We start from the raw sequence: 25979 nt of genomic DNA, 5'->3' as shown, positions 1-25979 counted from the left end.
AATAAATAAAATCTTAAAAAAAAAAAAGATCCAGGATAGACATCAGATACATTTCATATTGCAGAGCGTTGTTTCATAAAATGTTTGAATATTGTGTGTCTATCTGCTCTACGCACGTCCACACGAAGTCATCCTACCAATGTGCACTTCCACCGCAGCATCTGGTCTGTTCCACATCTATGCTAACACCCAACACGATCTTTAATTTGTGCCAACCTGGTAGGACTGAAATGGTTTATCACTTTGGGTTTAATTTACATTTCCCTGATTACTACTTGAGGTTAAGAAACTTTTGCTGTGTGTTGGCCTAATTGGATTCTTTTTTAAAAGAACCATTCGTTCTCCCAATTGTACAAACTTCAACTTTGAAGTGAACCCAACTTTGTAACTCAAGAAGATTCCTGTCTAAAGGCCTACAGTTAGTGATTACTGCAGACCATGTGCTATCTAGTGAACACAACACGTCAGGTTGAGCACAATTCGCAAAGGCCCAGAAAAGCATGGAATAACCTCTTGATGAGACAACCTTAAGCCAGGCAGCTTTAAAAGAACTAAACTCTAAAGTAGTATGTAGTAGAGCTTTGATCACAGGGATATATTCCCAACACCTTCGAGAATCTTCTATTTAACACCACTATGGTAAACCAAACTCTCTAGTACAATGTCTGTGTGTTAAGTAGAGAAAAATAAAGCTGTATCGAGGAGCAGATGCTAGGAATTCAATTAGGCTCATTCACGGGCCTGCATATGCCAGCCTGTCAATGACTGTGATTCAAATTTGTATCTCAGCAGAATCTAAAACTATGTTACCGGTTTTAATCCTTTGGAGTTGTGTACAAATAGTTGAGACCACACGTTAAATCGTTAAATCCTTCAATGCCAAGTGTCTTCTGTACTTTCTTTTATTATCATCATAGTCTTTGCATCAAGATACATAGCAATGATAGCAAGTTTCTTTTTAAAGCTTAGTATTAAATATTAAATATCTTTCCCCATTTTAATTTTACATTACTCTGCCAAGAAAAAAAAAATTAAAAGTCAAGTTACTTGAAGCCTGGACACACTTCCATGATTAGCCGGGCTATGTAGAAGTCGGTGGCTTTGTTCTTCCTGCTGTAAAAGCAGATCCAGGCCCGAGAAAGATGGGGCCAGGTTCTAATTGTTTTTGAAAAGTGTGCTACAAAAATGGATGGCCTGTTATAAGCCAGGTTACAAAGTAAGGATGGGGGTAAGGGAGGGATATTTTCCTCCAGAAACAGAATTTCTGAAGAGTCCCAGTCCATAATATTTTTCCCCAAAATGGTTGGAGGAGGGGTCAAATCTCAACATGAGCTTCGAAGTACTGTCTCTGTGAGGGGACGGTAGTTGCCTTGCCATCGAGGGGGGCTGCTGAGGAGGAGCATGGCTAGACTGGGCCATCCCCGCCCTCCTCAGCTAGGGAAATGGAAAGTTTATTGCCCAGTGGGTGTGAAAGTGGGCTGAAGCTTGGTTGGTACTGAATTCTCTAAGAGGTTTCTTCTAGAAACAGACAACTCAGACTCTTCCTCTCACGTCAACAAAGAAGTTATTTTTAAAAGCACTTGGGAAGTTCCTCCGCCACCGCTCAGGTGGGAAGGCTCAGAGAAGGGAGTCATCAGTACAGCCACCCTCTAGGCCGTAACGGAATTCTTGAAGGTTGGAGACCCCGTAGAAGTGGACGAAGGCTGCGGCCACCACCAGGACATGGAAAATCTGATGAGACTGAAACTGTAGGAGTGACAAGAGACGGGCCGTTAGGACAGCAGCAAGGAGAGATTAGAACTAAGTAGCAAGCATTTGCTTCTTCTAGTTTCTCCTTAAGATTTTTTTTTACATCATAAAAATGATGTATTTGTTGTAGAAAATTTTTTATCAATCTTGTCAGAGATACACCAAAATGTTAATACCGGTTATCCCCCTGCCATTTCTCCTTACGTATATATAGGTACCCTGAAACACTACAGGATCCCTATGTCTCTTACCGCCTTGTACTTAAGCCTTTAACTTTGGCTGGTCACTCACCATCAAAGGCCCTGCTGGAAGAGTCATTTCTTACCCATATGTCAAATTTCCCAGGAAAGAAGCGTTCAGGAATTCGAGCAGCATAAAGGCCAGCTCCGGTGATGTACATCACAGCCATGAGGAAGAACCAGCCCATCTGGCCCACTGTGGTGGCCTTGACAAAGCCCTCAGCGATAGTAAAGTGCATGGTGGGCACAACACCACTCAAGCCAAGTCCCAGGAACACTCCTGAACAAAGCAGACATAAGATCGTCAAGCAAGGAAACGGTTACCACATGGCAGGCAGCGCTTACTCCAGAATTCAGAGGTTTATTGTGACAATTAGCTATTTTCTGCTGAAGAGGACATGTTTAGGAAACTGAACCACAAGACGAGTAACAGTCAGCAGACATTTCTTCAACATCCAGAATGGGAAGAAGGCTGTGTCAGTGCTGTTACCTTTTAAGGAGCACCAAGAACAAACATCTGACATTCTTTATTATTTGTTAAGAAATGTGAAGCCTTGGCCAAAAGGCTCTGTCAAAACCCTCTCACAGCTGACTGGGATAAGGAACCTAAATGGCAAGGCTTCAGCTGAGTGGCTTCCAAGTCAGAGAGGAGTTGGGCAGGTTTTCCATTAAGATCATAGAAGACTTAAGTATCGGGACCCTGACCTCCTGAGTAGACAGACATACCCAGATTAGAAGCTGTCAAGCTGCAGGGACACACAAGTAAGATAAGAGGAAGGGAAGAATGGGTATTTGTCTCAACATCACTACACTACACATAACTGGAGGGCAGGGCCGATCTTCTGCATTTCTTTTTTTTAAAAAATATTTTATTTATTTGACAGAGAGAGACAAGAGAGAGTGAACACAAGCAGGGGGAGTGGGAGAGGGAGAAGTGGCTTCCCGCGGAGCAGGGAGCCCGATGCGGGGCTCGATCCCAGGACCCTGGGATCATGACCTGAGCCGAAGGCAGACACTTAACGACTGAGCCACCCAGGCGCCCCTGATCTGCATTTTTGTAGATGCCCTTGTTAAAGCATTATGCTTGGCACACGGTTGGTGCTTGATGAATATTTAATTCTTTTAACTGAAGGTTTAAGACACAGCACATAAGAAGAAGTCCAAAGGGCCTGAAAACTAGTGGTAACTAATGTGTTGCTGCAAAAATAAAGCTTAAAAGGAGAGTCCAGATGAGACAACACAAAGATGTTTATGCTTGTAGCTGCTACAATAGTTGTGACCAGTGTTGATGCTCAAGGTGTTTGTTTTTTTAATTCACCAAACCAAGCCTTCCATTCCCTTAGGAAAAATAACTCCAGGTGTTTTAATTTTAACCCCTTGGTTTGAGTGCCTGGTTTAGACCAGTCACTAAAATGATGGTGCTCTGTATATTTTTTTAACTTTCTCAAATCAAATTTAAGAGCAGTCATTTCTATACTTGCAGCAAATTGACCAGCTTGGTAGTTATCTGTCCTGCTAGCACACCACTGAAATACTATGAAACATTGGGGAGAATTGAACTTTGAAAATTCATGGCGCTTTCCAAGTTCTAAACACAAATCAAGGCTTGGATGGGGTCCCCCAACTGCAAACCTTAGGGCCCAGGGTTGAGCCTATTAGGCTCAAGGCCCAAATATGTGTGAAGTTTACACTATGTCTTCCTACCCACCTGCTCTTGTCTGCCGGTGCTTAGGAGTGGCAAACCGGTCCCACTGTGCCACAATGATGGCAGAAATGCCCAGGACGCAGACGATGGAGAGGTAGATGAGCCGTGGCTGTGGGGAGCAGTAGAAGGAGTAATAGAGCCAGGGGACAAAGCTCCCCATAATCAGTAGAGCAATCCCTGAATAATCTAGTCTAAAAAAGAGCCATAAAAATGAAATAAATCAGTGGGAGAAATGAAGAAATCCTATGGCTTGTTGAACTTGTTCTTTCAGTTCACCTGCTCCAAGCTTTGAACATCTCCACGCAGCCTCCCCTCATTTCCCATACAATTTATCCTACATCCTGGATCAAAAACCCACCAAGTCAAGCACATCTATTTTGCAGTGGAAGTTTCTTTTCTTTTTTTTTTTCTCTTTTATTTTTTTTATTATGTTATGTTAATCACCATACATTACATCATTAGTTTTTGATGTAGTGTTCCATGATTCATTATTTGCATGTAACACCCCGTGCTCCATGCAGAACGTGCCCTCTTTAATACCCATCACCAGGCTAACCCACCCCCCACCCCCCTCCCCTCTAGAACCCTCAGTTTGGTTTTCAGAGTCCATTGTCTCTCATGGTTCATCTTGCAGTGGAAAAGTTTCTTAAGAATCCTGCATCACAGGACTTCACCCCTTCCCTTAGTTATGGGCAGCCAAATCTCCCCCTAGTGGAAACTTCAACTTAGGAGTTCTGTCACTATCCAGCTGATTCCCAGCTTCCCATTCATGAAGGGCTCTGAATGTTCTTCAGTTCTAACCTGAGTTCCCAAAACAAAACCCCTGAATTGGGAGTATTCTTAAGAGGTACTGTTCTGATTTAGTTGACTTTTTTAATGATAAAAATGTTTCCTGGTATTATGGGAAAAACAAAATAACCTGCCGCCACTACCACCAAAACCAACAACAACAACAACAAGCAAATAAACAGAACTCCGGGCACAGAGTTGGGGAATCTGAAAAGCATTAGATAATGGACATCTGGGGCTTCCAGCAGTGCATGGGCAGCAAAGATAAGTTTAACTGGACGGGTGGGTAGGAGCATTAGCAGAACGAAGCAGGAATACTTTACCACGCCCTGCTGTGGCTCCGGCCAATAGGAAGGTAAGATAGTACTGGGTACTTGCGCTCCAAGAGCAGCCCACTGGTACCCCAAATTTCACAAAGGTTAGTACCATACAGGTAAAATCCATCTGTTGAGGAGGCTGCAGTGCATTTTCTCATGAGGGATTTAAGAGAAGAGCTTCACCGCCCTATTATACCCACAAAATAGAAAGCCCTTCCTCTGGGACATCAGGGAACCTTTAGGAGTCATTGGAGTTTCCAGTACCCAGTCAGCCCTCAAATCACATCCCCACAAGATGTGACAGTAGTGTGTGGTCTTTCCGTACTGATGTTCTTTCAACTCACTTGGAAAAAGTCCGAGAGACTTTCTCTGAATGACAATAGACGGTGTGAAAGAGCCAGGAGAAGCTGAGGCAGAGCACTGCACCCAAAAAGAACATCCCAAAAACCACCTTCTCCTGTAGAGGGGCCATGAAGTACATATTTGGTCTGAGCATGGTCAAGATTCCCAAAAAGAGAAACAGCACAAAACCTATAGGAGGGAAAAGAAAAAAAAAAGCCTAAGGGAAAGGACAGTACATGCACTTTGACAGTTGATGGTGTTAAATCAGCACTAAAACAATGGGGTTCAGCTGTGGGAACTGCAGTCTAAAATTTCAGGAGAAAATGGCACCAGTCACAGAAACTCAGACTAAAAGAGCACTTTTTGAAATGCTGGCATTTTGTTTGGACAATGGGAATTCATGAAATAGAAGCAACTGCCTCCACTGAGGACAGTTCTGCCAGGGTTCCAATTTCTTCTCCTGGTTCTAGGCCTTCCTCCTCTAGTCTCAAAGATCAGTGATCAAGAATCAATCAATGAGTCAGAACAACTTTGTTCTTTTCCTTCCCATGGACAAAGGCTATATAATCCCTCCCTTGGCATTTAAGGAGACAAAAACATTGGATTTCTTCCCCACCCAAATCACTCACCAAGCAGATGGGTCCAGATGTTGCCAGTTTCTGTATGGATGCGGAAAATGCTCTTGAAGCAAGCCCGGAAGGAGGGCATAGGTGGTCTATGGCCATGTAGCAAGTAGTCGTTGTCCTTCAGCCAGTCAGGGAGTACGTCATATGGGATGACCCTCCAGCGTCCCTCCCAGACCTGGAATATATATACTGTAAGAAGGGCCCTAAAGAATGCTAGTTTCCCCCAGGACAAGGATCGAAGGACAGCCAGTCTGGGAGAATGTCAACCAGGCTTTGGCTGGTAGGTAATAGGGAACCAGCCTAGACCTACAGATGTCCAAGGCACAGTATGAATGAGGCCATCGCAGTACTGTATATCTTGACCAATTTTTGCTAATGCCTTTGTTCTTGTGTCATGTTAGTTTATCGGGATATGCTTTAGATAACTGTATCTCAATCTTGAAAAAAATATGGCAGGACTTTCTTTAAGCTACTTGAAATTTCACAATTAAGTAAAAATAGTGAATGAAAACAAAGAAATAGAAATTATATATAATGGTTTTGAAAACATACATTTTATCGCTCCTTTGCCCCTCTAATCCAGGAGATTCTAGCTGACCCCTGCTCAATCCCTTCCCCCCAGTAGATTCCAAGTCCTTCCTAGGTTGGGACTATGTCTTTTTAGAGCAGGGGTTCTTAACCCAGGACACACGGACAATGGATAGAATCCAGCGAGGGATGGAAATTTGGATGGGAAAAAAATGATCTTTTATTTTCACTCACCTCTACCTGAAAGCTAACACTCCCCTCAATTATAAATGTGAGCAACAAAGCACAGTAGTGCTGGAACCTGTGACTGTCACCCATAGAAATCCGATATTTTCATACACTAGTTTTGCAGATATCAAAATATTGTTACGCTTCACTGCTTAGAAATGATAAATTTTAATAAAATACATTATCACTTGTCATTAATGCATATCCAATGTGTTCATAAAAGGAGCCCACATGAAAATTTCAGAACTTTAAAAATTAAAAAATTCTAACGACTGCCAAAGGGATCCATAGCAAAAAAAGCTAAGAACTTCTGTTTTAGGATATATTGTGAGCACTGCCTAACACGGTAGGTAGTAAAAATGTAACTAGCCTTCCCCTTGATTTACTTCATCTTGAGCAAAAACAAACCCACAGGCAGGAGTAAAAGTTCTTCAATCCGATGCGTGTTTGCTGCCCTTCATCCAGGACAGAAGCTACTGGGCTGTACCTTGTACACGAACTCCTCCATCTTTTCCATGGCATGGTGGGCCTGCAGGGGAAGTGTCAGTACCCGCACCTCCTCCTCCTCTTCCTGGGGCAATGGGCATGCTTGCTCTTCTTCAGCCTACAGGGACAAAAAAATACACAAAAACCAATCCTAAGAGCCATCTCATACACTGGGCTAGTCCAGATCAGAAAGATCCAAAGAAACCTGAACTCAACATTTCCTGCCTGGCCTCTCTCCTACCCATAGGACCTTGTGGCTTTTTCTCCAAAAGCATGATAGTTAATGAGTTTATAACACTGTAGCTCAAGCTTGATTAATTGCAAATGCTGGAGTGAGAGCTCAATTCAGCACACAGGAGGCGGACTGGTGGGGGCTGACTCGAAAGGGATACGGGACTGCCACGCCAGTTCTAAATGTTCTTTAAGTTTGGATGGCCCCTCCTTACCTATCGGACAGTGGTTCTCAACTGTCACCAATTTCCCAAATCTCTCTCTATTCTAGACCACTAAATCTTCAAAACAATGGAAGAGACAGAGTCTCAGAGATTCCCTTAACAATTTAAATCTGTTCATAGCTCCCTGTTCACTGACTCTGAGGATTGTATCATGACTGAAACTTTGTATTCCTTGCAGCTCCCAAGAGTCTCAGGGCCTCCAAACTGGTTCTGTAGAAAGCAGCAGCTTCCTACAGGATAGGACAGAGTCCTGTCCCCCAAGGAGCTTTGACACAAAGTGTGCACACGGGAGAGCACTTCCCTATCAAGAAGCGAGACTTTTCTCTCAGTCCCAAGGCTCCAAACCATGGAGATGGAGAGCTGGGAGGTTCAGCTCCTTCTCTTTCGCTCTCCTGTGGATGGTCCCTGGGGAAACAAATGGTTCCTCTTAAATTGTGTGGTACAGATTCCTGCTTGCCTACCCCCATATCCATTCTCTCTCTCTCTTCCTCAGTAACAAAGTCCTTGGTTTTATTCAGGGTGAGAACGTTACTGTAATTTTATTCAGGCCCAATGAAGAGATGACATTGCCTACCTTCCGCTGCAGCCGAATATAACTATGTAACTAAGTTCTGGCCTGTGGGATGTAAATGGAAGTGTTGCGAGATACTTCCAGAAAGGGTGGGCCCTTCTCCTCTTTCCCCTTCCTCATTTTCTGGTGGCTGGTAAGGGGGTGTGATGGAGGATCAAGACAGAGGCCTGACAATCGTGGAGCCCTGTTATCAACCTGGGATGGGTTACTTCTAGAATTCTTTTACATGAAACACACTGTCTTCTGTCTTGTCAGAACTGCAGGTATTTTTGTTTGTTATATGGAGCCAAACCTAATCCTAACTGATGCTTCATTCATTCACAGGCATTTACTAATTACTTACTGGACTTCAGGCCTTGTGTTAAGTCCTGGGGTTATAAAGATGAGTGAACTTGCAAAAGCTTACAGTGGAAAAAGGATACAAATAAATAAGATACATATAATACCGTAGGATAAGGACTGGATGGAGATATTCCCAGGGTGCTATGGTCCCTCCTTTGGGGAGAGGTGAGATCTTAAAAAAACGGACACTGACACAGGCCTAATGAGAGATTCTGATTAAGGCAATGACTCCTGGGAAGACAACTTACTTTGGTTGGGTTGGCAGTTACCCGTTTGCCCTTCTCTTCTAGCAGGGGTCCCAGTTCAGCCAGCTCCACCGTGTCCGTTTCCCTGTTACTGGCAGGAGCCCCATTGCCCTGTGCCACCACAGATCCTTTGTGAGAAGACATCTGGCTGGTACCTCAATACCCTGCAGCTTCAGCTTGGAGAAAGGTTGGGGTCTCTCAGCCCCAGGGGGCAGAGATCTCCCTGTGATGGTAAACACTAAAAGCGAACACAAACATGAAGGGTATTGACAAGTGATTCCTCTTACAGTTTCATTTCCACGAGTCAACACTGCATAAGACACAGCTAATCAACTCACACCCTACCTCCAATTCTAAAGTCTAGGCAATTGCTAAATTAAAATCTATTCCTTGTTCTCCCTCTTTAATGTTAGTCTTGACTCGGAATTTTACTAATCTTACAGATAAGGTTGAAAATATAACATCTGGTTGCTTGTCTTCAAAGGATCTGTGGTAATTATATCAAACTGTCACCACAGAAAACCAGCTACTCACCCTCAACCCCTTCCCACAGGTGTGGAGCCCATTCAGTGAGAAGAGTCTAGCCTACCATTCTCAAAGCTATTCTGCCCAAGAAAGGCTTGGCTCTGAGAATGAGGAGCAAAAATAGGAGGCCAACCCCTGGCTGTAATTACAGTTGACCCTTCAACAAGACAGGTTTGAACTGCAAGGGTCCACCTATATGCAGATTTTCTTCAAGATATATGTACATATATGTACAGTACTGTAAATATATTTTCTCTTCCTTATGATTTTCTTAATAAGTTTCTTTTTTCTAGCTTACTTTATTGTAAGAATATAGTATGTAATACATGTAACATACAAAATATGTGTTAATCAACTGTTTATGTTATTGGTAAGAAGACTTCTGGTCAACTAGTAGGCTACTAGTTAACTTCTGGGAAGTCCAAAGTTACACGTGGACTTTCAACTGTGCGGGAGTCAGTGCCCCTAACCTCCGTGTTGTTCAAGGGTCAACTATATTTCAAGACCACCCAAGCTTTAAATAAATTAAATGCCAACTGAACTTGGGTGGGCTTTTTCTACAAATGATCTCACAAGTGTGCCTCATATGCAGAAGGAACTTGGTTGTGAGCTAGACGGTTAATTTCTCTGCAATGCCTACTAATTCTACTGTAGGATTATAGCCTGGGTCCGACACTTGGATAACAAGCTTTCATCATAATCTCTCCTTAAAGCAAGCAATAACTTACCTGGGAGCAGGAAGTTGAAGACAAGGAGGCAGCCCCAGCCTTGCCCTTTGCCAAACACATACCAAACAACCAGCTCAGTAAGGGCTTGTCCCAACCACCATAGCTCATAATCTAAGCCCCACTCAAATTAGTTTTTCAGAAACTAGAGACAGGTACACAAATCCTTAAGGAAAACCAGAGAAACCTAGAATTCAGTTTTCTAGGAAAAACTTCTAATACTTGAGGTTTTCCTGAGTTGGACTTCAGGCAGTGGTCTTTCAATCAAGCCTCAGGGAGATGAAAATGATATTGAGAAGAGAGGGAAAGTGTCCAAAGATGCTCACCACCTTGTATATTACTAGCCCCCCTCCCCCAACAAAGGAGTTTATTACTCATAGCAACAGTAATGACCAGAATATTAGCATTTTTATGCACTGGCTCTATGAACCCAATGACCACAGGGCAATGCAAAAAGGGTCAAGCAGCACCTGCCCAGGGCGTGGGCTGCATTACCAGAGAGGAAATTTAAGCTTAGGGAACCCAAACCTCTTATAATAGGCAGTAACCAGGACTGCTCATGAGAGAGACACTGTATCTATCTCCCACCGCTGTTCACTACACAAACATCTTTGATATCTTATACCAGTTCTCTTTTTATCCAAGACTAATTACAATTTCTTCTCAGGGATTATAATTGGATATAAGTAGTCAGATGAGGGCAGGCCTTAAATTTCAAAAGTCGTGCTATGTTCAACTCACAAGCACAGCTGAAAGCAATAGGCAAATCTAGTTCAAGAGAGCAAACGGTAACTCACTGCACAGCAGACCTTTATATGGTGTCAACACATAGACAGTTCTTCTTCCTTCAAATGTGCAAGATTCTGACAAGACAGAGGCCAGCCCACAGCCAAAGCCAACAATTGAGCCTAAGGAGAACAGGAAACTGGAGGCCCCTGAAAACCTCAGGAAATAGACAATCCCCTTAAGAAACACTGGGAAATCTTTTTCAATGGGTTGACCACAAAACGTATTTCCTTAGAGTGAAGTACTCCTGAATATAAACAGCTTTACCAAGAAATACTCTATACGAAAGAAAAGAAAAATAAAAAGCTTTGGGCACTTTGGACAAGTCTGAATAGGGGGCATGCACTTAGCTCAGAACACTGCTGCTGGGGCAAAAAACAAAAAACAAAAAAACTCAGGTTCTGTGATATGTACCCTTGATTTTGGTCAGAACCCATATTTCAAAATGAATGAATGAAGGGAGCAGCATTCTAGTCGGCAAGCATATGACTTATCAGCTTCTTGTCACTAGCTAAGGGTTTATGCACTTTTTCTTGTGCTTGTGGGGCTTTCCCTTTTCCCCAGAGTAAGCCAATATATTCACGGAATATTTAACAAATATATTTAGCACTAGCACCCTAAGGCATTCTAAGGTACTGTGCAAAATACACAGCTGAACAAGTGTCTTCAAAGGAGCCTATCATCAGATGGCATGAGGTCACCTGTGATATGTACAAAGTCAGTGATATAATTTCACCGTTTCAGGAGGGCAGCGGAGGCAGAGAACACATAGCCTAGAATGGCCACATACTAAATTCAGTTATTTCGAATGCTGTGAAACTATTTTACTAGAGGCAATGAGAATAATATAGATAAACTTTAAGTTGGACAGTTAGGGTCAGAGATCAAACGCAGAATCCAGCTTGGTATTCTTACTAATTTCCTCATTTGAATTGCAAAGTTTTTACGCCCTCAAGTCTAGTGTTCTTCTAGGATGATCTCTGTCTCTTGGCCAACATGTCTTTTCCCTTTCAGTCCAAATCACTCTGTTAATTCTTCTGATGCCCTCCAGCTCCTCTATCACTAGCTCCTACACCTCTGCTCAGCATTATCTTCTAGGCCCAGAGTCACTAAACCTAACAGACATCCCAGTTAACTCACAAACCAGTCATCAGCTACAACTCATCATACAAGATATGGCATCATGTAAAGTACATACAATGGAGGTCAATGGAGATCATGTCATCATAGTGAGCAAAGTCCATTGTCCAGTTTGGTCTTCTAAACTGTAGCAACACAGAGACAGGAAAGGGAGAGATAGGGATCGGAGGTCTGGCAAGAGAGAAGCAAATAATACTAGGACCTGGAAATATAACTTCTTATAGGGTGACCATTCCCCAAACAACTGGGAATTATTACAAGCGTTTTTTTCTTTATTATATAAAACCAGCATAAACCGCTATGGTATTAAGACCGGTTCTGGGAGCACTCAGGAGGGCCGAGTATACTTGAACTTTCTGCCAGCTTTCTATGCCCTTAGTATTTCAGAGGAAAATACATTTCCCCTCAAACTCACCACACCTAATATAACAAATCAGAACTGGGCCAAACTCCACTGAGTGCATTTTTGATGGGATTTCTTCAAAACAAGCTAATAAAAATCTTTACCACTAAGCTTTCCAACTGGATAAACCTATGATATTAGAGAATAACGCTGTGGAGGCAGGGAGGTGTTTGTGTTCCTATAAATAAGATAATCCTGTGCCACACTTGGGAAAGAACTGATTCTTAATCACCGGCCAGTTAGCCAGAGAGTTCACTTCCCTCACAGTTTCTGGAGATATTTATTTTGAGAACCAGTTCCCAAGTTTTCCAAGTAAATCCTTCCCTGGAGTCAAAGGCATAAATCTTCTTCTGTGATTTTTTAATCTGGAGTTTCTGGACCCTTAAGAGATTCTGTGGGTAGGCATGGGTAGGCTCGATCTATGTCTGCCTGACTCTGTTGTTCCAAAGCATGATTAATTTAGCAGTAAAGTCAGAGAACACAGACATCTTCTCTACCTATGCTCTGTTAGGGCGCGTGGTTTCGTAGCACTGCTGGGGAAAAGTGAGTCAAGGCAAAGACCTAGGTTTGAAAATTACCAAACTGCAGCAGTGAGGTCTTAGCTTTCTCACTTGATGCTGGGTGTCACCAATGTAAGTGTCTAAAGTGGAGAATCACACTCTAACTTCCCTTGTAGCTCTTCTCCCGCTATCCCAACAGAAGACTTTTTGATCCCACAGACTGATAAGCTTTCCAAATGCCATGACCAATAAATAAATAAATAAATAAATAAATAATAAAAAATTTAAAAAAAAAAAAAAAACACAGGCTGATGAAGGAGTTTCATGCCAGTCCCTGTTTTTAATATTTGGCTTTCATATATATGGTCAGTACACTTAATACATTAGAGTACTCACTTTACACTGTGTACATCAGAAGCCCCAATCTAGGTGCAATACCTAAAAGCCAATCAGTTGGAACTGGTTTGCCTACAGGGCACTTTCCAGGATTGTTTCCATTGAAGATAGTTATAAACTTTATGAACATTAACCACGCCCCCAACATTTCTGAGAAGGAAAAGGGAATTAACTTTGAGCATAGTGAGAGGAACAAAGTTTGGTGGGCGATATTAGAGACGAATGGAGGTTAAGGACAAATGTAATGACTTTGATAAGTACCAGTACCAGAAAAAACAACAGCATAATTAATAAAGCTTCTGGGTTTAAATGTGACTGTTTAGTTCACCAGTGCAATCACACGGAGATGGGCCAGGATAATACAGCAAGAGTTTTTTTTTTTCTTTTTTAAGAGTTTATTTGAGAGCACGCGCACGAGCAGGGGGAGGGGCAGGAGAAGCAGACTCCCTGCTGAGCCGGGAGCCCGACGCCCCCAGGGCTCTATCTCAGGACCCTGAGATCATGACCTGAGCCAAAGGCAGCCGCTTAACCAACCGAGCCACCCAGGCGCCCCTACAACAAGAGTGCTAAAGAGTTCAGTTTGGCTTTATATTATAGGGGTCAACTGAAATTTCCTAGGGAAATAGAGAACAAACTTAACTGGCCTAGAGAGAAACACAAATTCTATTCTTTATCCATCTGACAATACCTATTGATTGTGCCTACAGAGATAAGGCAAAGGAGAATTAGAGGCATGACGAGTTGCTGGCTTCTATTTTAAGAGGGGGCAATAACTTTTTCTACTAACATCACTACAAGGCTAAATGCCATTAAGTGGAGGAATTCAGAAGAAAAGCTCAATTTTAGTTGGAATGACCAGGAAAGGTTTTGCGGAGGACCTTAAGGAAGTATCTTGATAGATAAAATGGAAATAGTGGCCATTCCAGAAGTGCACCTGGTATGACCAAGGCACGCTTGAAAGAACACAGTCCCCAGGGCAGTGAATAATCCACTTTTCCATAAGATAAAATGAAACCAGACTTACTGAAGATAGCCTAAAAGCCTATTCAAGGTGGTATCCTTCATCCATTAGCAATGCTGAGCCTAGTGATTCTTTCCTACTTGCAGGCAAAGTGGTCATTTATTTTTTTTAAATCCCTTGGGAATCATGTAATTTCTTGGCCATTGAGAACAGAAGGCTCTCACATTCTATTCTGCAATTAGGTATGGTTTTGTGGAGGTCTACCGGAAGATGGACCCTCACAGGTAACACACCACAGTTTTTCAGATTGATTCCCCAAGCACCAACCACCACCACTGTATGGGAACACAGAAGTTACTCCATAATAAATTTTAGTGGGTGCAAGCTGGAAACTGCTAGCCTGACACTGCAATCTATTTAGCACCGCACAGTCTAAATTCCTGGTACTGTAGATACTACAAAATATCAGAAACAGCCGTTGCCCTGTAACAGGTGACCTAACCCCATCAAGAGAGAAAGACAGTGAACAACCCCACTATGACTTCACTTCAGAAAAGAACCAGATTATTATGGTGTTAACTTAATTAATATCAGCAGCCTATATATTCCCTGCTGTGTTTTCTAGCTTGTCTTCTAAATACTTGGGGGAAACAGTATGGTTAATCTAGTAAAGTAGTATGTAGGCCTCTTATTGCTCCCGACACCTGAAATTGTGGAAACTGAAATTCGCCTCGTCAGTTTCCCGGTAGCATGAGAAGCACTAGAAACTGAGGGAAAGCATATTATCTATTTTATTTTCTTAAAAGCCAAAGACTTGAAGACCCAAAATCTCACACATAAGATGGCATACATCAATGTGAGATTTCTAAGGGAATAAAATTCCATTTTCCTCCCAGTTTCGATTTTGCTCGCGTTCCAGCTTTTAGGGTTACCTTAAATAAAGGTAAATTGTCCACTAATCTCCCTTTCTCCCCCCAGTCGAGGTGGGCACACTGTCGCGGTTTGATCTGCCAAAAACTTGTCGTCGAGGACCCCTTGGGGCTGCCCCGTCACCAAAGGCTGAGAGAGGCGCTTCTGCGACCCAGGCCCGCACCCCCCACTCCCCACTTGCCTCGCGCAGCGGCCTGGGGACCCGGCTTAGCTCTGGCCTGGCCCGTCCCGATACGATCCCCGGGCCGGGATCCCGACGTCTCAACTCCCCGGCGGGGCTGGGAAGACTCAGCCCTCAACACGGCGGTTAGCAGCCCGGGGGGGAAAAGCCGAGGGCGAGCAGCCCACCCGCCCTTAAATTGTTGGTGGAGGCCGCCTCCGAGGCGGCGCGCAGTGGGAGGGGCCGGAAATGTTTACAACCCCGACCGCGGAGCAGCCCGGAGGCGCTGCCCGCTCCGGTTGGGGGGTCTTGAGACCCTCGCGGTGTCTGGGTGGGTCAGCCCCACGGGCTGTCCCCGCCTCAGGCCTGGGCCGAGGCTCCCGGGGGTCCTAGCGCTGCGGCCGATCCCCGCCCACCCGCTCGCTGCGGCAGCCCGGGGGAAACTTACGGCCGGCGGGCGGGCTGTGCTTGGGGCCGCGGTCCCCCGCGCTACATCCCGCGGCGCTGGAGGCGGCCTACGGCCGAGCGGCCCCGGTTCTTCAGCGCCCTCCCCGCGCCGGAAGGGGCGCGCGACCACACGGCGTCACCTCCGCGGCCGCGTCACCTCCTCTCGGGCTCTCCCTCCCCCTACTTGCCAGGCATTCCTCCCGCAGTCCCAATCACAGGCCGGGTCCCCTCAGGCACGCCTCCCAAGCGCGGGGTGCCGCCCCCTCTGGCCCGGTCCCGCCCCCTCCGCGGCAGGCACCGCCCTCGAGGTCCGGTTTCCCGCGGCAGGCCCCGCCCCCTGGCTCGGCTCCAGTGGTAAACTCCGCCTCTCCAGACCCGGCGAGGACCGCACCCCCAAGTTACTAATTGGTGTGCGTGATGGAGAAGGAATTTCTGGGAATTAGACCGAACCCAGCGAAGGAATGACGAATTCCCTAGCATGCACCTTGTCCTCTAAATTGGTAAACTCTCTCCACTTTATTACCAACGCCAGTGGTTTTATCTCCGAAACACTTAATTTCTTCTTCAATCTCATGGTCCCTCTCTCCCCTCCACGAATGTTTCTTTCTTTCTCTTTTTTTTAAGATTTTATTTATTTATTTGACAGAGGGAGAGATAGAGATAGAGAACGAGATTGAGAGAGCACAATCGGGGGAGTGGCAGGCAGAAGGAGAAGCAGGTTTCTCCTGGGAGCAAGGAGCCCTATGCGGGGTTCCATCCCAGGACACTGGGATCAATGACCCCAGCTGAAGGCAGACGCTTAACCACTTGAGTCACCCAGGCGTCCCTCTACGAATGTTTCTTCAAGTGCCTACCATGTGCAAGGCACTGGGCTAGACTTTAGTTTTGACTCCTGTTATTTCTCTTCAGAAACAGCAGGATTGTTTCTAACTAGTCTTGCTTGAGAGAACTCTCTGCTCCAGCTCCCTGCTCCTACATTGCAGCCAGAATGGTGGCCCTGGAGTGCATGTCAGGGAAACTATTGGGCGGCGCAGCCCTCAGATGAATCACAAAACACAGAAACTTTGAGGAACTGACAATTTTCTCAGTTCTCCCAAGGACAGTACAGAGCTAGTGCTATTCTAGATGCTGAGAGAGAAGGCAATTTATTATAATCTTACATGGACGCCTCGGGGCAATGGGATTAATTCTTTTGGTGCTGGTTAAAAGCATGGGCTCAGGAGTCACATAGAGCCAAGTTTCCAACCCTGGCCAGCCTATGATCTTGAGCATGTACTGATCAAGAGAATGATCTCATCTGAAAGATGGGAATAAAATAGTGGTGATTTCAGGGGCGCCTGGCTGGCTCAGTCGTGGAGCACTCGACTCTTGATCTCTGGTTTGTGAGTTCGAGCCCATGTTGGGTATAGAGATTACTTTAAAAAAATAAAATCTTGAAAAAAAAGTGCTATTTCACTGAATCTTTGTCAGGATTAAATGAGATAATTTATGCAGGCTTTTAGTGTGATGCCTGGAAAATGGTGAATGCTTCATAAAAGTTCACTATTATGAATTGCCCACTGTACAAAACCCTCAGAAATTTCACTGTCCACAGGATTGAGCTTTAAGTTTCTTTACTGAGACATTACAAAGGCCTTTATCAGCTGGCTCTCACCTACTTTCAGGACTCACCTTGCTCTACTTTCCCTCCAGCATTTGGGCCTCACTGAACTTCTGCTAGTTCTCCAAATATGGACATCTCTTTCATTCCTCCAGGCTTTTGCAAATGCTGATTCTTCTGCCGGATTGCTCTTCCTCCCATTCTCGCTGAAAGATCCAAGCAATTGACAAGGCCCAGTTCTGAGTCTGGCTTTGGAATGAGACAATGCTAGGTTCACATTCTGGCTCTGCCAGCCACTGACCAACTGTATGACCTTTGGTAAAATCTTAATCATAGACTCACAGGATTATCATAAGGATTAAATAATACAGATGAGTATTTAGCACAGCACCTATTACATGGCTAACTCAAAAATGTTATTCTCTTTCTCCTACTCTGAATCTTTTCCAAACTCTTCCCATCTGTACTTTGTATCTCTACTATACTATTAATCACACTGTACACTGTGTTATAATTGTTTATTATTTGTCTGTCTTACTCTAGACCAAGTCTTTTGGGGGGGGTTAAGACCAATATTGGTCAGAATCGTATCCTTGGGAACTAGCACAGTGCTTGGCAGGTGACAGGTCCTTAATAAATGTTTGTATGTTGAGTGAATGAGGCAGAAACCCATGTAAGACAAGGAACAGTGAGCTCTTGTGTGGGAATTTCTCCTTGTTGGGCTGCTTCACTATTTGAGCCTAACAATCCAATGCAAGATCTTTTTGTTTTTTTTATTTTTTTTTAAAGATTTTATTTATTCATTTGACAGAAACACAGCGAGAGGGAACACAAGCAGAGAGAGTAGGAGAGGGAGAAGCAGGCTCCCCGCTGAGCAGGGAGCCCGATGTGGGGCTCGATCCCAGGACCCTGGGATCACGACCTGAGCCGAAGGCAGACACTTAACAACTGAGCCCCCCAGGCGCCCCAAGATCTTTCTTTTTGGAGGTGAGGTGGCCAAGTGTGTCTCACAGAGCACAGTGGCATACACATCCCAACTGATCAAGAAATGTTTGATGGAATACTAGTAACAGTATTTATTGATGACTCTGCTGTATGGAGGGGTGAATTCTGCAGGTCCCACAGGCCTTTCTTTTGGGGCCCCAGGGAAAGCAACACATAGTTCCATGCAGAGAAGCAATGTTGACCTTCCTCCTAAGATTGATTCACTGTTCTGTCCCAATGGGACTAGCAAAGATCTGAGGAAGCTGCCCTAGTCCAACCCTGGGAGAAGGCAGTGAATTCCCATAGCAGAGGTGAAGGGCAGTCAGGATAGATGGGCCTGGGGGAGGCCAACTCTCTCCAGGCACCAACAAGTCTGGCTGGGGCTGGTGGTGATATCAGGTTACTATTTAAAGGAGAAAGTTTCTCTTCCAAACAGAAAGACAATACTTTAGTTTGTTTGCCAGGTACCCTGAAGTAGAAGTACGGTGAAGGAAAGGCCAAGAGAAGGCAGGGAAAGACTGGCCAAACCAAGGGGCTACTGTGATCATACCTGGGTTCAAAAAGCATCCCCTCCAACTTGTGTTCTCCTCCCCCACCCTTAAAAGCCTCCAGGGAGAAGGTGAGCTTCTGGCTCTGCTGAGGCAGCTGTTAAGTGATCCCTGAGTTTGGTGGCAGGTCGTATTTCAGCACATGGCCCTAGCACTCAAAGGTTCTCTGGGAGGCCTGGGAGAAATTCTGTGCTGGGAAATGCTTCCTCCCAGGATTCCCAGGCGCAAAAAGCCTTAGAAACAAACACAACAACCCCTTAGGTATAACACAGGGGCCTGAGCCCCATTTATTTGCATAGCCAGAGGTTTCTGCCACAAGCAGCTGTCTTCGATTGTGGGTAGCCATCTCCTTCCAGCCTGGGCAGGGGCAGGGAGAGACAGACACACACAAACATATTTCAGATTCCCTTCTCTGAGGTCTAAAGAAATCATTTTCTCCTTTCCTGCAATCTCTATGAGACTACGTCTGTAAGGCTGCTCAACTTGGGCTCACACATGCAGAATCTGCTTGGGTTAAGCACCAAATATTAAGTAAAACCCATGACACAGATTGTTCCTTTCATCACAGACACCCAGTGTGATGCTATCAGGGAACTAGCTAGTCTCAGAACAAATGTACACGCTTCCTTCTTTCTGACCCGTGGAAGAAATTGCTCCACGGGCCTGACCTGGACCTTCTATCACAGGGAGATCTGGGGGGCCCCTTCCAGGAACTACTCAGCCCTGGCCCTCTTCCATGGCTACAAGGATGCTGTTCCTGCAGGTATCATCCAGATTTCGGCTCCAGAGTAAGACAAGAAGGCTGATACTGTCAGGAAAGGAATCTAGAGCTTATAGCATTTGAGTACTGACTGAGGACAATTGCAGGGAACAGGACCAGGAAACAGGACCGTGGAGCAAGATGCTCAGTAGGTGAATCGCATCTTTTGTGAGTAGCCCAGTTTGTCCAAGTTGGGATGGCAGGCCAGCTGCACCATTGGGGGTGGTCCACAGAGCAGTAGCAGAGCGTCGTCCCCTGGGGCGGGCAGGTGCTCCCGGATCATGTCGGCCGTCACAAAGCCCTTGCTGTAGGCCCAACCTGAAGTACAGAGGAGAGGAGAGACCAGACACTCCGACTCATGCTGGCAAGGGGGTCGGGTACCATAAGGTGGGGAGGGGTGAGTCCTGGGTAAAGCCTCTTGAGAAAGGATCAAGTTGTAACAGTAGCTAGGTGGGTATACTCAGCCTGCTTCCGGTTCACAGCCATCCCTCCCCGCCCAACGAAAACAGGAACCAGAAGGAAAGGCCCAGGAGAGGCACTAAGTCTGTGCACTCACACTTTTGAGTTTGGCTGTGTTGGAGGGTTGGTTTCACTGAAATCAGAACCACCCCCCCCCCCCAGCGGGGAGAAGGCCCTGATTTGCGGATGTCCAGAAATGGGGCACATACCTTCTGGGGGGTGATCCAGAGTGAACCAAAGTTTAAAGCGACTGGGATATCGGGCTTGCAGCTCCTCCAGGTCCTCCCGCAAGATTATGTCCTTTTCAGTCTGAAAGGGGAAGCCAAGTCTTTAGGAACCTCCTCCGGCACGCGTAAAAGAAGTTCTCTGCCATAATGACTTTCCAACCAGGATGGAAATAGAAAGCTAAAGTTCTAGTGAAGAAGCAAGACGTTTAGAGAGGTAGCATGAGGGGAGTAGCCCTTATTTACACAGTATGAGGGAATAAAGATGGAATATTTAACAAAGGAAATCCAAGGAGCAGCTTTCTACACTTAGAACTAGGTTCCTTACATGTTTTCTTTTCATTTTCCCTTGGGGGGCCAGGGAAGGATTTGGCTCAATGCTCCGTCCTCCTTGTGGCAGGAGAGGGTCCTCTCCCTTGCAGGGGGGGACCTTGGGCAGAGGCCACAATGAGCACTGGACCGGCCATGCCTGCTGGGGCCACACCTCTCAGCCTCCACAACTTTGAAGACCGAGGCCTGACAAAAGTAAACCAACCTGGTTGGCAAAAAGCAGGGAGCACTGGGTTGGATCTTCAGGGTCTTTCAGGATGGCCCGGATCAGCTGTAGCATCGGGGTGATTCCTGCAAACAGAGAGCTCCTGATGAGATGGGATGGCCACAGCCCCTCCCCTGTCCCCGCGCCTTAGCTGATCAACCTTTCATCTTCATTCTACTCCTTTACCACTCCTCTCCACCTTCCTTTAGTACCCTAATCCTTTGTCCTCCTGTGTGGCCTGCAGCACTGACATTCTGGGACAGAGATGCCCTTGATCCCACACTCAACTTCGTATCTGGCAGGCGAATTGTGGTCATGCTCACTATTCACATAAAATCATACTGTTGAAATCCTTCTAAGGAACCAATCTCAGACTCTTCCACTGAAGGTCTACTGGAGGCTAGGACTCAAATGGCACAGATGAGTACCTAGTGATTCAATGATGAAGGTTCAGGAACGCTGGACTTGTGGGTTGAGAACATGTGCTTTGGAACTGGACAGAGCTAGATACTAATTCTGTCTCTGGCCATTACTATTTAACCCTGTGGAGACCACTCGACCTCTCTGAACCTCCACTGTTTTCATCTGTAAAAGGGGAAGACTAATACCTACTTCATAGATATGCGTGCATATAAAGTGACTAGCATCATGTCTAATACAGAAACATCCAATGTTTGTTCACTTTCTTCCTTCTTGACTTCCCTATTTCTAGCTGCTTCTCTATTCACACCTAAAGATTATTAGATTCATTCCACTGGAGGTCTTAGGAGAGCCCACATGATTTATTTCTCTCATTCTATTAGTTAAAAAAATTTTTTTTTTCTTTCTACCTGATTATGATTTGTTTTTCAGATACTAGGGAGTTCTAGGCATTGCCAGGGATCCACTGATTAACAGCTTGGCTATGATTACCAAACCTTCTGAGAGTCACTTGGGTGTTTTCATGGCAACAATCAACTACGGTGGGGGAGGAGGGCCCCTCAAGTGACATGCACCTGTTCCGCCGGCAATCATCCCCAGTTTCTTCGCCACTTGGGGTTCTGGTGGAGATTTTTTGTTGGGCTGAATGCTAAAATTCCCTGAAAAGTCAAGTGAAGAGAGGGGTGGAAGAAAAAAGTCAACACCAGGAAATAAGAAAACAAATACAGAACCGAAAACGTGTCCCAGGCCAGTTTAGCAGCTGCTATGCAATCGGATCCCGGAGCTTGGGTGGAGGTTGGAGTTGAGCAGCCCTGACAATACACTTGAGGGACAATGGGGCCTGGACTATCTGTCCCATATCATTAAGTACCAGTCAGTTTAGGGCTACATAGTGAGTCATTCGCTGCCTCTGGCAGAGGGTCACTCCCTGGTGAGGGCGACAGGCATGAAGCCAGGTGTGAATCTGTTTTCTCCAGTGGCAAAGCGCAACTCCGGAGGCTTGCTAATGCACACAGCTGTTCCCATGGGCAGGGATGAAAGAAAGCTATCTCTGGCTATTTGAACCGCTCAGCCAGAGAAGCGAATCTCGGAGGGAGGACAACAGAGACATGGGTTTGCTTTAGGCATGTCTACAGCAGTCATGGCTGGTGAATTCTAGTGGATAGGGAACGGACCCCTGTGGCAAATGGAGCTGAGAAATATGCCTCTCTATCATATCAGTGCTATGTTTAAAGGAAGGGCAGCTCTGGGTCTTCCCCATGTGCACATATACACGCATGTGCACAGCCACACTGGGCCAAGACGACTATGGGCACTGAAGAAGTGGGAGACAGGCTTAGGGAGGAGAGAGGCCATTACCTTTCCCGGTGTAAGTGAGCAACCCGCTGGGCCCTCGAAACTCCACCACATCCCCAATCTTCAGGCTATTCAGGTACTGAGACATCTTCCCTCCCTCGGGAAATTTGGGGTGCACACCCTTCAGGTAGACCTGGTAAAACAGAACAGAACATACTTTATTTGGAATGTCACTGACTTCTGAGCCGCCTGCTGAGCGGTCCTCCCTGAAGCTGGGGCAGGAATTACGCATGTGCCATCATCCGCAGTCCAAGTTCTTTCTTCATATGCCCAAAGGACATGTGTCTCCTGCTATCAAACAATTCTTGGAAGTTTACAAATCCCACAAAGAGAAGGATAAGGTGCTCCTGGGGCTCCTTCCTACCCCCTTACCTTGATGACAAGATCCACGTAGCCTTGGTCCTCGTCACTGGTGACAGGAGTGTATGGCCTGATGACCAGGCTGCCATCAATCCGGGCAGAGAGGTAGACATGTTTGCCTGGGGACCACGTGGAGAGCTACATAAGGGCTGCTTGTGGACAAGCGGCATTCCTGTTACCTTTCGAAATACTCAAGGAATTTTGAGAGAACAAGGATGTCTTGCTTCCTAGCATGGTTCCAGTGAGCTACCAGGCAGGGAGGAGCCCTTTGGGCCACCAGTTGTATCCTTCATAAGCCCCCCATTGGAGAAACTCATCAATTACTACCAGGACTTTAGCAGTGGCAGGTGATCTGAGGGTCCGCCAATGAGAACAAAATTAGTGTTTGCTTAGGGGGAGGTACAAACAAATCCTGCAGGGAGGAGGAAGAACCGGTGAGTGTGAAGGATGTCTGGGGGCACAGAAGCCACACCCTGGAGTGGTCCAGGGGTCAGTGGTACCTCATGGATCCAGAGCTGGGTAGGGAGGGGAATCACCCTCTTCGGATACCCGGGAAAGGAGCCCACTGCACACTTTCCTTACCCACAGGCAGCCCCAGAATGTGGTGGGCGGTGGGCAGGGCAAAGCGGAATCTCTTGGTGTTGTGGCTCACAGTCTGGAGGATGGACGACACACACGTTTCACCAGGCCAGTCTGGTGCTGCAAAGTCTCTTTGGTGGATGGTCCCCCCTCTACCCAGACTCCTTCCTCCACAACTTACCGTCTTGTCTAGCAGTCGCAGCAGGTACTTCTCATTGGGGTCCAGGAGAGTGACCTTTGGCCGGCGGGACCTCCGAATCAAGTAGGAGCCCAGAGCCAGGCCGAGCAGAGTCAGCAGCCCCACCCCCAGGGAGGCCAGAAGGACTGGGCTCTGTGGGTAGAGGAGGCAGCGTGACCATCATGCTGGGGAAGAGCCCGGGGAGTGGGTGGTGACTGTCCCGTACGACCAGCCGCCCCAGGGATGGCGATCCCGAGCTCCAGCGCGAGAGCCTGTCAGGGCCAGAAGGGTAACCTGAGCAGGGTCCCGAGCCCCACTGTGCGGTACCGGGACCCCGGCATCCAGACCAGGTGCAGCGCCCTACGGGGCGGGGTCGGCGGCGAGAGCCCCTGGTCCGGAGCGGAGTGTCCAGAACCAGATGGGACGTAGTCCCCTGATGCAGGGCACAGAGCAAGGGTCTCACCGGCTGGAGGCCCATGACCGCGCACCTCTTCCTCCGCGGCCAGGCCCGCGGACAGATCCCACAATGCGCCGCGGAGAGGGCAGGAGGAGGGGCCTGGTGAGGGCGGGGCTGGCGGGCGGAGCGGCTCTGCCCCCGACCCCTTCGTCCCAGACTTGGTGGCCAGGGGGCTCAGGAGCCCCTGGACTAATCCAAGATCTTTTAAGGCCGCAGCTCCCCTCCTCCTCCCCCTCCCTAGCCTTCCGTCCCTGCCACTTCGATCTGGTCACCCCGAACAAGTTGGGAGTCCCGTCAAATGTAGAACCACACCAAGGTGGGTGGGGACTGGGAATCTGAGTCTGCGAACGCTAAAACAGAAAGCTGTCTGGCACTGAACCAGAGACGGGCCCACAGTTGAGCAGGAAAGGCTGAAATTACCTTAGTTTCCCGATAGAATGAATTGCAACAGAATTGGAACAGTCTGGCGGGGGCTCCTTCAGGAATGAGCAGTGTGACATGGCAACTTCGTTTCCTGGTCCCACATGAGGTTCTGCTTATAAGCGCCAGGCCATCGGGGCCACTCAGTAGCTTCTTTTGGGTCCAAATCCAGCTTCTTGTCCTCATCTGAGTTCTCCTTATCCTCAGGGTCAAAGACCTGGGCTTTGGAGGCTGACTGTACTAAATAGGAATCTCGCCTCTAGCACGGACTGGCTCTGTGACCCTTCTTAACTTCTCTGTGACTCCTCATTTATAAGTGGGTATATACTATCATCTGTCTAGTCCACAGGTTTGTTGTGAGGTTTAAATGAGATATGTAATGTGCCTAGTGTACTACCCGTTAGAGCAAAATACTTGACAGATGATGTCAGCTACTATAATGGCTCAGAAGATAGCACTGATAGGGTTTTAGATCTGAGTTCTAACAGGTAAAATGGGACAAGCAAATGAGCAAAATGGGACAAGGGGAGTCAGAAATAGACGCTGAGAGCCACCGAGCTACACATTTGCCAAGATGGCCAAGATGGCCATTCTTTCCCAACCAGACTGACATTTGCCCTTGGTTTCTTCTGAGGTCTCTTGCCTTGGCTGGTAGATACACATCTTCTTGTATTTTCACACGGTCTTATCTCTGTGTGTTTTCTAATCTCCTCTCCTTATAAGGCCACTAGTCATATTGGATTAGGGCCCACCCTACTGACCTCTTTAAAGACTCTATCTCCAAATACCGTTACATGCTGAGGCTAGAGGCTAGGACTTCAGTATATGAATTATTTTTTAATTTTTATTTTTTTACTGTTATGTTAATCACCATATATTACATCATTAGTTTTTGATGAAGTGTTCCACGATTCATTGTTTGTGCATAACACCCAGTGCTCCATGCAGAACGTGCCCCCTTGAATACCCATCACCAGGCTAACCCATCCCCACACCCTCAGTATATGAATTTTGAGGGGGCAGATGACACAATTCAGGCCATAATAGAAGGGTGCTATTTTACATGCCATTGCTTCTTCTTTTTTGAGGGGATATACAAATATTTTATTTATTTATTTATTTATTATGTTATGTTAATCACCATACATTACATCATTAGTCTTTGACATGCCATTGCTTCTTAAAATTTTGATTTCTAATTGTACATTATTGGATAGAAATAGATTGATTTCTATGTGTTGACCTTGTATTCTGTGATCTTGCTAAACTCATTCATTAGTTCTAAGGATTTGGTTTTATTTTGTTTTTGGTAGATTTCTTGGAATTTTCTATACAATTATGTCATCTGGGAATAGAGATAGTTTTGTTTCTTCCTTTCCGGTCTATATGCCTTTTCTTTTCCTTGCCTTATTGCACAGACTAGTACTTTCAGTTTACTGCCTTGTTCCTGATCTTAGGGAGAAAGCATTCAGTCTTTCACCATTAAGTGTGACGTTAGCTGTAG

The 25979-nt window shown here is 46.0% G+C and overlaps 2 protein-coding genes across 5 annotated transcripts; both read right to left on the bottom strand.

Annotated features, from left to right (window-relative positions):
* Positions 1-861: 861 nt before the first annotated feature.
* Positions 862-15749, bottom strand: ADIPOR1 (adiponectin receptor 1). Of its 2 annotated transcripts, none has more exons than XM_028120123.2 (8): positions 15597-15749; positions 8626-8860; positions 7011-7127; positions 5771-5942; positions 5144-5330; positions 3697-3884; positions 2075-2268; positions 862-1746 (listed from the first exon to the last, which is right to left on the bottom strand). In XM_028120123.2, the coding sequence occupies exons 2-8, from the start codon at positions 8764-8766 to the stop codon at positions 1618-1620; spliced, it is 1128 nt and encodes a 375-aa protein (XP_027975924.1). In that variant the 5' UTR covers positions 8767-8860; positions 15597-15749; the 3' UTR covers positions 862-1617. The 2 variants fall into 2 exon arrangements, with proteins under 2 accessions (XP_027975924.1, XP_027975925.1); XM_028120124.2 differs by lacking the exon at positions 15597-15749 and adding an exon at positions 15170-15548.
* A 3235-nt stretch (positions 15750-18984) lies between these two features.
* On the bottom strand, positions 18985-24148 carry CYB5R1 (cytochrome b5 reductase 1). 3 transcript variants are annotated; one of them, XR_015766404.1, is made up of 10 exons: positions 24062-24148; positions 23602-23751; positions 23424-23496; positions 22854-22960; positions 22485-22614; positions 21701-21784; positions 20706-20791; positions 20156-20255; positions 19580-19805; positions 18985-19084 (listed from the first exon to the last, which is right to left on the bottom strand). XR_015766404.1 is itself a non-coding variant. In XM_028120312.1 (9 exons), exons 1-9 carry the CDS (start codon positions 24074-24076, stop codon positions 19633-19635), a joined length of 918 nt encoding a protein of 305 aa, XP_027976113.1. In that variant the 5' UTR covers positions 24077-24148; the 3' UTR covers positions 18985-19632. The 3 variants fall into 3 exon arrangements, 2 of the variants coding, with proteins under 2 accessions (XP_027976113.1, XP_027976114.1); XM_028120312.1 differs by having other exon boundaries at positions 18985-19805; XM_028120313.1 differs by lacking the exons at positions 22854-22960; positions 23424-23496 and having other exon boundaries at positions 18985-19805.
* Between the last annotated feature and the right edge of the window lie 1831 nt (positions 24149-25979).

This window comes from Eumetopias jubatus, unplaced genomic scaffold, assembly GCF_037043125.1.
Source record: "Eumetopias jubatus isolate StellerSeaLion01/CBP00866 unplaced genomic scaffold, mEumJub1_p1.0 scaffold_12, whole genome shotgun sequence".
Classification (NCBI taxonomy): domain Eukaryota; kingdom Metazoa; phylum Chordata; class Mammalia; order Carnivora; family Otariidae; genus Eumetopias; species Eumetopias jubatus.
Note: the sequence above shows the minus strand (reverse complement) of the source record. Positions and strands in the feature narration are given on the sequence as shown.

Bases quoted from the DNA above. Each gene is read 5' to 3' on its own strand.
- ADIPOR1 (XM_028120123.2), bottom strand. From the start codon at position 8,766: ATGTCTTCTCACAAAGGATCTGTGGTGGCACAGGGCAATGGGGCTCCT. The intron at 7,128-8,625 runs GTAAGTTGTCTT...TTGTCCCTGTAG, and splicing joins TAACTGCCAACCCAACCAAA to GCTGAAGAAGAGCAAGCATG. The intron at 5,331-5,770 runs GTGAGTGATTTG...TCCCTCCTATAG, and splicing joins CATCTGGACCCATCTGCTTG to GTTTTGTGCTGTTTCTCTTT.
- CYB5R1 (XM_028120312.1), bottom strand. The intron at 22,961-23,423 runs GTAAGGAAAGTG...CGTGGTCCCCAG, and splicing joins CATTCTGGGGCTGCCTGTGG to GCAAACATGTCTACCTCTCT. The intron at 22,615-22,853 runs GTAAGGGGGTAG...CTGTTTTACCAG, and splicing joins ACGTGGATCTTGTCATCAAG to GTCTACCTGAAGGGTGTGCA.